The following is a 12,310-nucleotide window of genomic DNA, read 5'->3' on the forward strand; positions in this document are numbered from 1 at the left end:
ACCATCTCTCCAACCATCTCTCCAACCAACTCTCCTACCATCTCTCCAACCATCTCTCCAACCAACTCTCCAACCATCTCTCTAACCATCTCCAACCATCTCTCCAACCATCTCTCCAACCATCTCTCCAACCATCTCTCCAACCATCTCTCCAACCATCTCTCCAACCATCTCTCCAACCATCTCTCTAACCATCTCTCCAACCATCTCTCCAACCATCTCTCCAACCATCTCTCCAACCAACTCTCCTACCATCTCTCCAACCATCTCTCCAACCAACTCTCCAACCATCTCTCTAACCATCTCCAACCATCTCTCCAACCATCTCTCCAACCATCTCTCCAACCAACTCTCCAACCATCTCTCTAACCATCTCTCCAACCATCTCTCCAACCATCTCTCCAACCATCTCTCCAACCATCTCTCCAACCATCTCTCCAACCATCTCTCCAACCATCTCTCTAACCATCTCTCCAACCAACTCTCCAACCATCTCTCCAACCATCTCTCCAACCAACTCTCCAACCATCTCTCTAACCATCTCCAACCATCTCTCCAACCATCTCTCCAACCATCTCTCCAACCATCTCTCCAACCATCTCTCCAACCATCTCTCTAACCATCTCTCCAACCATCTCTCCAACCATCTCTCCAACCATCTCTCCAACCAACTCTCCTACCATCTCTCCAACCATCTCTCCAACCAACTCTCCAACCATCTCTCTAACCATCTCCAACCATCTCTCCAACCATCTCTCCAACCATCTCTCCAACCATCTCTCCAACCAACTCTCCAACCATCTCTCTAACCATCTCCAACCATCTCTCCAACCATCTCTCCAACCATCTCTCCAACCATCTCTCCAACCATCTCTCCAACCATCTCTCCAACCATCTCTCCAACCATCTCTCTAACCATCTCTCCAACCATCTCTCCAACCATCTCTCCAACCATCTCTCCCGTCCAACTCTCCTTCTTTTACATTTTTTTGTATTGATCTATTTTCTATCTTTCTCTCATCCTCCTATTTCTCTGGTAACTTCCATTTCAAACTGAGCCAGGAGGACCCCCCCCCCCCCTCTCTCCCTCCCTCTTGCCAGTACTGTTAACACCCATCACTCTCTATTACCGTATGTCCTCTGCCCCAGTGCCCCTTTACCCAGATCCCCCCCCCCCCTCCCCATTCCCTTGTCCTCTCACCACTTTCTCACGGGAGCGCAGCACGCCCATCTTGCCGAAGCGGACGTGGAAGGGCGAGCACTGCAGGGTGCCATCGGGCTGACGCACCACGATGACATCAATGCAGCCTGAAAGAGTGGCCGGGTTCAGGCCCCGGTACAGCTCCTTCACCTGCACAAACACCTGGCCCGCCAACTGGCCCACGTAGTTCATGGTCTGAGACTGAGGGAGGGTGAGAGGGGGAGAGAGGAAGAGAGAAATACATCAAATCTCTCATTTCCCAAACTGCCTGACGCTGATTCTTGATGATCCTGTCGAGTAATATCATGATATACCAGAGTGACGTGAATGCCTTGGGAAATATGGCTGGATCAGCTGGATTATGTTTCCTCGACTCTCTGACTGTGATTCACATTCCACTCTGACCCACCGTCCTCATTCCCCTCACATCAGGTCATTATAAGGCTTTTTACTGATGCATTTATCACAGTAATGCTGAAAAGCAACCAACCGTGCCTCAAAAGCCCTCTGCCGAGTCCCACGGCCCTGTGCAGAAGAAGCAGCAGAATGGAGCTGGAGTTGCATTGTAATGGAAAGCTATATTCAGCAGACAACTCTGACTAAACCGAGGCTGTATGGCTGAAAGGTGCTTGAGATCCTATCTCCTCCCCTCCAAATAAACACACTGACGTTCTCATTGAAACACGTGCCTACACTCTGCATATCACACACAGACACACACTGACACGCACTGACACACACTGACACGCACTGACACGCACTGACACACACTGACACGCACAGACACACACTGACACACACAGACACACACTGACACACACTGACACGCACTGACACGCACTGACACACACTGACACGCACTGACACGCACTGACACGCACTGACACACACTGACACGCACTGACACGCACTGACACGCACTGACACGCACTGACACGCACTGACACGCACTGACACGCACTGACACACACAGACACACACTGACACACACTGACACACACTGACACACACTGACACACACTGACACACACTGACACGCACTGACACACACTGACACGCACTGACACGCACTGACACGCACTGACACACACTGACACACACAGACACACACTGACACGCACTGACACACACTGACACGCACTGACACACACTGACACCCACTGACACACACTGACACACACATGCACTTGGGGCACAGTGCCCTCTGCTGCACTGGCATCTGAAAGGGGATTAATCAGCATGCCAGTGTCTCAGTCACAGGCGGGCAGCAACACTAATGTCCTCTAATTACCAACAGGGCCCTGGGGAGGGAGAGGAAACCGTTTCACCGGAGGCCCAATGTGAACGAAGTTAGGATTCAGACCTAATTATTCATGTAGGATAGACAAAAGACGCTTCGCTAACAGGGCAAAAGACAGAGACAACATGTTCTGTAGTCTTGACCACACAACTAAAATTATTTGGGTGCAAATCTCCCTTTGACATGTGTGCATGGTTTATGTGGAAGTCAAGAGTTAAAGATGCACTCCGGGATCTTAAGCACAACAAATGTGTAACAAAGTACAAATTGTATCCCGACTCAGTTTCTGCTGAGTGGAGTCTAGCACGCGCGCACACACGTGCCTTCTGGACAGATGGCTTAATATCCTGTCAGTTCTCCTGACCGATGATCATTATTTCGCAACACCTCTCAATTACCAGGCTCTCAGAGAGGGCTATCTATCTAATAGACTCTACAGACATCATCAACCACAGAGAGACAGACCTACTAAGTGTTTACTTTATGCCTGGGCACCTGATAGTCTATGTTCAAGGACGAATAGAACAGGCAAAGTTAGACGTTGGAGAACAGATAGGTAAAGTATAGCTGCTTGAATCTATGAATCCTGTTTTTCACATTGTTGTCATTTTCTGAAAACGTTTTTGTATTAGCTTCTGAAACTAACAGATCTCATCTTTGCACTCGATCAAACAATAAATCCTTGACTAAGATACCTTAAACAGTACTCAAACAATGGAAGCATAAAGTCTCTCTCTCCTCACATGTCTCTCTCCCTCAGTGTGACAACTGACAAGACTCCCCCTAAAATGATGTTTTTATTGTCACATACACCAGATAGGGGCAGTGAAATGTGTTGTTTTACAGGGTCAGGGCACAAAGGCACATTTTTCACCTTGTAGGCTCGGGTATTCAAACTAGCAACCTTTCGATTACTGACCCAAAACTCTAAACGCTAGACTACCTGCCGCCCTAAACCCAGTATCAGTGGCATTTCAGGACAATTACATGATTACCTAACCCCCACTCCTCACACGTTCTGCCATCCCCACTAACACAAAAACAGACCATGTGTTAACAGGGGAACTCATTCAGCTCAAGCGTTTCCTCCACTTCCCCCTCAAGGACATGAACCTGCTTCCTGGTTTCCAACCAATCAAAAGACACATAGTATTGGCCCAGGGTATATCCCACAGTAGAATAAATTACACTCACAGTTAGAGGTCGACCGATTAATTGGAATGGCCGGTTAATTAGGGCCGATTTCAAGTTTGCATAACAATCGGAAATCTGTATTTTTGGACACCAATTTGGCCGATTTTATTTATTATTTTACACCTTTATTTGACCTTTTTAACTAGGCAATTCAGTTAAGAACACATTCTTATTTTCAATGACGGTCTAAGAACGGTGGGTTAACTGCCTTGTTCAGGGGCAGAACGACAGATTTTCACTTTGTCAGCTCGGGGGATTCAATCTTGCAGCCTTACAGTTAACTAGTCCAATGCTCTAATCACCTGCCTCTCATTGCACTCCATGGGGAGACTGCCTGTTATGCAAATGCAGTAAGCCAAGGTAAGTTGCTAGCTGGCATTAAACTTATCTTATAAAAAACAATCAATCAATCATAATCACTAGTTAACTACACATGGTTGATGATATTACTAGCTTATCTAGAGTGTCCTGCGTTGCATATAATCGATGCGTTGCGTATCGTTGCTCCAATGTGTACCTAACCATGAACATCAATGCCTCTCTTAAAATCAATACACAGAAGTATATATTTTTAAACCTGCATATTTAGCAAAAGAAATCCAGGTTAGCAGGTAATATTAACCAGGTGAAATTGTGTCACTTCTCTTGCGTTCATTGCACGCAGAGTCAGTGTATATGCAACAGTTTGGGCCGCCTAATTTGCCAGAATTGTACGTAATTATGACATAACATTGAAGGTTGTGCAATGTAACAGGAATATTTAGACTAATGGATGCCACCCCTTAGATAAAATACAGAACGGTCTATGATTTGATAGAGCAGTCTGACTGAGCGGTGGTAGGCAGCAGCAGGCTCGTAAGCATTCCTTCAAACAGCAATTTAGTGCGTTTTGCCAGCAGCTCTTCGTTGTGCATTAAGCATTGCGCTGTTTATGACTTCAAGCCTATCAACTCCTGAGATGAGGCTGGTGTAACCGATGTGAAATGGCTAGCTAGTTAGCGGCGTGCATGCTAATAGCGTTTCAAACGTCACTCGCTCTGAGACTTGGAGTGGTTGTTCCCCTTGCTCTGCATGGGTAACGCTGCTTCGAGGGTGTCTGTTGTCGATGTGTTCCTGGTTCGAGCCCAGGTAGGGGCGAGGAGAGGGACGAAAGCTATACTGTTACACTGGCAATACTAAAGTGCCTATAAGAACATCCAATAGTTAAAGGTTAATGAAATAATGGTATAGAGAGAAATAGTCCTATAATTCCTATAATAACTACAACCTAAAACTTCTTAACTGGGAATATTGAAGACTCATGTTAAAAGGAACCACCAGCTTTCATATGTTCTCATGTTCTGAGCAAGGAACTGAAACGTTAGCTTTCTTACATGGCACATATGGCACTTTTACTTTCTTCTCCAACACTTTGTTTTTGCATTATTTAAACCAAATTGAACATGTTTCATTATTTATTTGAGGCTAAATTGATTTTATTGATGTATCATATTAAGTTAAAATAAGTGTTCATTCAGTATTGTTGTAATTGTCATTATTACAAATAAATTTAAAAAATTGGTATCGTTATTGTTATTGTCTTTTTTTGGTCCTCCAATAATTGGTATCGGTATCGGCGTTGAAAAATCATAATCGGTCGACCTCTACTCACAATACAATGTTAGTTCTGGGTAGAAGTACAAGCACATAGGATCAACTCAAAGCTTATGCAAATCATGAGGGTGGAGGATCTTATTTATATACAGTGGTGGGAAAAGTACTCAATAGACATTGACTTGAGTAAAAGTTAAAAAATGTCTTAATAGAAAATGACTCAAGTAAAAGTGAAAGTCACCCAGTAAAAATACCACTTGAGTAAAAGTCTAAAAGTATTTGGTTTTAAATATACTTAAGTATCAAAAGTAAATGTATACATTATTTAAAATTCCTTATATTAAGCAAACCAGACAATGTTTGTTCTTGTTTTTTTAATTCACAGAATTTGACAAATTTCCTGTCCTGCTAAGCATTAAAAATGTAATGAATACTTTTGGGTGTCAGGGAAAATGTATGGAGTAAAAAGTACAGTATTTTCTTTAGGAATGTAGTGAAGCAAAAGAAAAAGCTGTCAAAAATATAAAGTACAGATATAAAAAATATATATAGATAAGTAGTACTTTAAAGTAGGCCTATTTTTAATTTAAGGAAAACTATTTTTGTTCATTAGTCCACTGTTGATACAGTCCCAAAATGTTTTCCTGTCAAGTTTTCTAGATATTAGATTTTAAAGAAGCAAATTGCCACATCATCATGATAATGCAAAAATTATTTTTCCTTTAAGTACTTTACTCCTAGTGGTTAGAGTGTTGGGCCAGTAACCGAATGGCTGCTGGATCGAATCCCCGAACTGACAAGGTAAACATCTGTCGTTCTGCCCATGAACAAGGCAGTTAACCCACTGTTCCCCAGGAGCCGAAGACTTGGATTTCGATTAAGGCAGCCCCCCCCCCCCCCCCCCCCGCACCTCTCTGATTCAGAGGGGCTGGGTTAAAGGTGGAAGACGCATTTCAGTTGAATGCATTCAGTTGTACAACTGACTAGGTATCCCACTTCCCTTCCCCACTGAGTAGAAGTCATGTGACTTCCCATCCAAAGCAGTCTGGCAGTCAAGGTTTCCAAATAAAATGGCCATGAACTGGGTAGAGAACATATTCAGGTGGCCCATTTTTGTCCAACACTGGTCCTCATCAACTGACCGTATTTAAAATATGTTTACAAATATATTCTAGGTTAATTGCGAGATATGCTAATGCATAACACAGCTACTGCAGCAGGCGACAAGCATGACCTAACACAAACAGCTGTTTATATAAAACACCGCGGACACAGAATCCTTCACATTCCGCCCAGTTTAGAATGCGTAAATAACAACTTTGGGAAAATGAGCCGTTGTTTATGACCATAGCCTATTTCAATCACCATTGCATCAACGCAATTATGAACATAAGTGTAGTCTGTAGGTTATATGAAGCGGTCCTTGCCATAACGCCTGGCAATTGATTCATATTTTAAAAAAAGGAAACGAGGCTAATAATAACACATGCAGAGATGATCTGGGTGCAGCTATCTGCTATCTAAGAATATCATATGGATAAATAGCCTAAGATTCACGATCGCATTCATACGTACATTATTGACGACGAATTGTCGGTTCAGAGTATTTTAGCCATTCAAATGTCTTCCGCTGTGTCGGTAAATCTGCGTTTCTTATTCCAATTCAACTATTACATTGTAATAGCGAACGGAACCTTTCCGTCATTTGATCTTCCGCTTGGCGGTGTGCTAAAGCGCGGTGCAGATACTCCTCTTGTCACTGGAGAGAAAAACAACCCTCCCTATACTCGGCTGGTGACGTAGCACGGCGTAAAACCCTCCATGGGAACCAATGGTAGAACCCCGCAGCCCACACATAACAGTACTGGCCCACTAGCTACAGAGTAACACGTGTATTGGACAGTGTCGTTGTTAAATCTCAGATCAGTAGGCTAACCCATATAGGCTATAATTTCTTCAGTTGAAGAGGTGAATTGACATATTTTCAGAACGTTAAAAGCGAGGTGGGGGCGAGGGGGGTGTAGTCCGGTTGGCAGACTAAAAGTCATTTTGTAATGTCCTCCACAGAAGTAGGAAGATATTCATATAAGTGTAAATATCACCAGGGTTATGGAGAAGACAGCTGTTGGTGAGGTGACTCCTTCATCCAATAGCAAAGCTTCTTTGCTTACGTACTATGTCTTGTCAGCAATGAAATGATAGAACCTGCGACAGAAGCCAGCCTGTATATATGGCTGCATGCCTGGTAGGGTTGGGTAGGTTACTTTCTAAATGTAATCTGTTACAGTTACCTGTGCAAAATTGTAAATCAATAACATAATTTCTGGATCAGCCAAATGCAGTAACGTAATCTATTTACTGTCCGCTACTTTTTGATTACTTTCCCCATCACGCCTTTCTGATTACTTTCGCCATCAAACATATTTGGTGTGTCATCATAGTGGTCTCTGACTTGTGGTCAGACTCGCTCAGGTGGAACAAACTTAAACCTGCGCCGATTTTCAACGCTGAATTGAATGTCATTGAGAAAACAGAAAGGTGTCATAATGTGTTTTTTGCAAACATCCTTTCTGAATTTAAAAGTAATCCAAGAAGTAATCCTCTAGTCATTTCAAAAGTATCTGTTATTCGTTTACAATATTTCTGCTAGTAACGTAACTGATCACAGATACAGTTTTTTGTGGTATTCATTTACTCCCCAAACCTTGATGCCTGGCAATGCATCCATTGACCTGTCACCAACTACGCAATAAACAATTTTCTATAGAATCCAACAGGCCTATAGGTGAGAATTCCCAGAAATGCAATACATAGCAAAAAAGTGCTTACAATGGGAACTAGGACTGGGTAGGGCAGGCCAAGTGGCATATTTACAGTAGCTGTAATGACAGTACTTCAAGCCAGTGACCGTGCCTCTTTTCCTTTCTTCTACAGTGCCTGTAATCAGGGCAGGGCCTGGTTTGTTGCAGGTGTCTATGGGCTCTACGGGGCGGCAGAGCGAGAGTAAGAAGTGACTAAAAAGACGATGAGGGTGGAAGAGCCCTGAAGCTTGTTTCAATGAGCAATGTGATTTAGTAGATACAGCCATAACTTGTGTGAGTCCTCAGGGAAACTCTGGTGACTAAAATTGCAAGTACCGGCACAGGGACATGCTTGAGTGTACCTAAAAAAAAACACACATAACACACCCTGGAATTCACACACACCCCTGCACACGCGCAAACACACACAGACACACGAGAAAGAGTGAGTGAGTATGTATACTGTACATAGGAAATATTGTATGTTAGAATAGCAGCACCTTTTTGTTCCCATAGCAATTATTCCTCTCTCAGTATACAAATCCAGCCAACAACAAAATTGAAGTAATTTGTCTTTCTAAAAACATTAACATTGGTATGCATACTCTTTGGCGTACTCTTGGCGTGCCCCACCTTGATTTCAGACACAGATTGATTTATGCACTCGGAGTATCAAGTCCTCATCCTGTCCAAACACAGCAAGCTACGTTGTTGTTGCTCAGAATTCCAAGAACACGCCAGAATTCCACTCATTATGACATGAGAGCACGTCTTCCCTCCACCTGAGTAACCCTGGGCATTGTGAGTGCTGGGCTGCCAGAGGGGGAATAAGGCTCTGGGCCCGGTTACATAAAGCATCTTAAGTTAATTTCCCTCTCATCTTTCCCTTGAAGTTTCCTTAGCTTTAAGTCAGTCGCACAAAACATTTTAAGGTGAATTTCCCCCTGACATTAAGTGAAAAAGTTAAGGGTGTCCATGAGGTCCCTCAAGTGCTTCATTTAGTATGGATATCAATGTAAATAACATTTGTGGAGGTGAATGTTGCTTTCCTCTGACCTGTTTCAAAAGGAAAACATCCACTAGCTAGCTAGCTACTTAGCTAAACAATGGAAGGTGCACAACCCATACCTAGAAAGCTGCTGGCTAGCTAGCTCAGGCACGCCACCAGTGATACAAGTCAGCTTTCGACATCCATCCATGTCTGAGGACAGTTGGGAAATGACATGGAAACCGGCCACTAGGGGCATCAGTGAGCGCTGTTGCCTTCAAGTAGGTTTCGGTTTTGCTAGAGCATTGTGGATGGGGAATGGGCATAAGCTTCTGCCTCTGATCACAAAGGTTGCATATTCAAATTCAGCGATAGAAAGTTGTTTTTAATATTTTAGATTTAAGCCTATCCCAAGCCATTACCCTTACCTTAACCATCGGAGTTAATGCCTAAACTTTTTAATTTGTATTTATTTTATTTCACCTTTATTTAACCAGGGAGGCTAGTTGAGAACAAGTTCTCATTTACAACTGCGACCTGGCCAAGACAAAGCAAAGCAGTTCGACACATACAACAACACAGAGTTACAAATGGAATAAACAAACATACAGTCAATAATACAGTAGAAAAAAAAGTATATATACATGGTGTGCAAATGAGGTAAGATAAGGGAGGTAAGGCAATAAATAGGCCATGGTGGCGAAGTAATTACAATATACCAATTAAACACTGGAATGGTAGATGTCCAGAAGATGAATGTGCAAGTAGAGGACTGGGGTGCAAAGGAGCAAGATAAATAAATACAGTATGGGGATGAGGTAGTTGGATGGGCTATTTACAGATGGGCTATGTACAGGTGCAGTGATCTGTGAGCTACTCTGACAGCTGGTGCTTAAAGCTAGTGAGGGAGATATGTGTCTCCAGCTTCAGTGATTTTTGCAGTTCATTCCAGTCATTGGCAGCAGAGAACTGGAAGGAGAGGTGGCCTAAGGAGGAATTGGCTTTCGGGGTGACCAGTGAGATATACCTGCAGGAGCGCGTGCTACGGGTGGGTGCTGCTACGGTGACCAGTGAGCTGAGATAAGGCGGGGCTTTACCTAGCAAAGACCACGATGACCTGGAGGCAGTGGGTTTGGCGATGAATATGAAGCGAGGGTCAGCCAACGAGGGCATACAGATCGCAGTGGTGGGTAGTATATGGGGCTTTGGTGACAAAACGGATGGCACTGTGATAGACTGCATCCAATTTGTTGAGTAGAGTGTTGGAGGCTATTTTGTAAATTACATTGCCAAAGTCAAGGATCGGTAGGATAGTACGTTTTACGAGGGTATGTTTGGCAGCATGAGTGAAGGATGCTTTCCTGCGAAATAGGAAGCCAAGATTTAATTTTGAATTGGAGATGTTTAATGTGAGTTTGGAAGGAGAGTTTACAGTCTAACCAGACACCTAGGGTTTGTATTTGTCCACATATTCCAAGTCAGAACCGTCCAGAGTAGTGATGCTGGATGGGCGGGCAGGTGCGGGCAGCGATCGGTTGAAGAGCATGCATTTAGTTTTACTTGCATTTAAGAGCAGTTGGAGGCCACGGAAGGAGAGTTTTATTGCATTGAAGCTCGTCTGGAGGTTAGTTAAGACAGTATCCAAAGAAGGGACAGAAGTATACAGAATGGTGTCGTCTGCGTAGAGGTGGATCAGAGAATCACCAGCAGCAAGGGCGACATCATTGATGTATACAGAGAAGAGAGTCGGCCCGAGAATTGAACCCTGTGGTACCCCCATAGAGACTGCCAGAGGTCAGACACAACAGGCCCTCCGATTTGACACACTGAACTATATCAGAGAAGAAGTTGGTGAACCAGGCGAGGCAATCGATGGAGAGAAACCAAGGCTGTTGAGTCTGCCGATAAGAATATGGTGATTGACAGAGTCGAAAGCCTTGGCCAGGTTGATGAATACGGCTGCACAGTATTGTCTCTTATCGATGGCAGTTATGATATCGTTTAGGACCTTGAGCGGGGCTGAGGTGCACCCATGACCAGCTCGGAAACCAGATTTCATAGCGGAGAAGGTACGGTGGGATTCTAAATGATCGGTAATCTGTTTGTTATCTTGGCTTTCGAAGACCTTAGAAGGGCAGGGTAGGATAGTTATAAGTCCGTAGCAGTTTGGGTCTAGAGGGTCCCCCCTTTTGAAGAGGGGGATGACCGCGGCTGCCTTCCAATCTTTGGAAATCTCAGACGATACAAAAGAGAGGTTGAACAGGATAGTAATAGAGGTTGCAACAATTTCGGCAGATAATTTTAAATTGTCTAGCCCGGCTGATTTGTAGGGGTCCAGATTTTGCAGCTTTCAGATCATCAGATCATCAGATTTGGGTGAAGGAGAAATGGGGGAGGCTTGGGTTGTGAGGGGTGCGGGGCTGTTGACCGGGGTAGGTGTAGCCAGGTGGAAAGCATGGCCAGCCGTAGAAAAATGCTTATTGAAATTCTCAATTATAGTGGATTTATCGGTGGTGATAGTGTTTCCTAGCCTCAGTGCAGTGGGCAGCTGGGAGGAGGTACTCTTATTCTCCATGGACTTTACAGTGTCCCAGAACCTTTTGGAGTTTGCTTGAAAAAGCTAGCCTTAGCTTTCCTAACTGCCTGTGTATGTTGGTTCCTAACTTAAGAATCCTGAGTTAATTGCTGAACTTAACCCTAACCTAAAAAGTTCATAGTTCAAATAAATCTTCTTCAGGATTGGTGTCCCGTCCACGGTACGGTTGAGCTAACGTAGACTAATGTGATTAGCATGAGGTTGCAAGAAATTTTAAAAAATCCCAGGACAGACATATTTCATACGGGCAGAAAGCTTAAATTCTTGTTAATCTAACTGCACCGTCCAATTTACAGCAGCTATTAGAGTGAAATAATACCATGCTATTTTTTGAGGAGAGTGCACAGTTATGCACTTGAAAATCTATGAATAAACTAATTAGGCATATTTGGGCAGTCTTGATACAACATTTTGAATAGATATGCAATGCTTCACTGGATCACTCTAAAACTTTGCACATACTGTGCTGCCATCTAGTGGCCAAAGTCTAAATTGCGCCTGTGCTAGAATAATTCATTATGACCTTTCTCTTGCATTTCAAAGAGGATGATACAAAAAAAAATGGTATTTTTTTTTTCTTTGTATTATCTTCAACCAGATCTAATGTGTTATATTCTCCAACATTCCTTTCACATAT

The 12,310-nt window shown here is 43.5% G+C and overlaps 1 protein-coding gene across 7 annotated transcripts in view; it reads right to left on the reverse strand.

Moving 5' to 3' along the window:
* The window catches only part of lpin1a (lipin 1a), a 50,608-nt gene that overhangs the window by 33,467 nt on the left and 4,831 nt on the right, over nt 1–12,310 (reverse strand). For 4 of the 7 annotated variants that reach the window (XM_036962467.2, XM_036962466.2, XM_090220628.1 and 1 more), the window contains exon 2: nt 1,202–1,402. In XM_036962467.2, coding sequence (XP_036818362.2) covers nt 1,202–1,402 — 201 coding nt within the window. Of the gene's footprint in view, nt 1–1,201; nt 1,403–6,863; nt 7,090–12,310 lie in introns of those variants that run through there. The other 3 variants (XR_016491905.1, XM_090220625.1, XM_036962468.2) reach the window with 1 other exon arrangement.

Source organism: Oncorhynchus mykiss, chromosome 25 (assembly GCF_057628025.1).
Source record: "Oncorhynchus mykiss isolate SJ-2025 chromosome 25, ASM5762802v1, whole genome shotgun sequence".
NCBI classification, from domain to species: domain Eukaryota; kingdom Metazoa; phylum Chordata; class Actinopteri; order Salmoniformes; family Salmonidae; genus Oncorhynchus; species Oncorhynchus mykiss.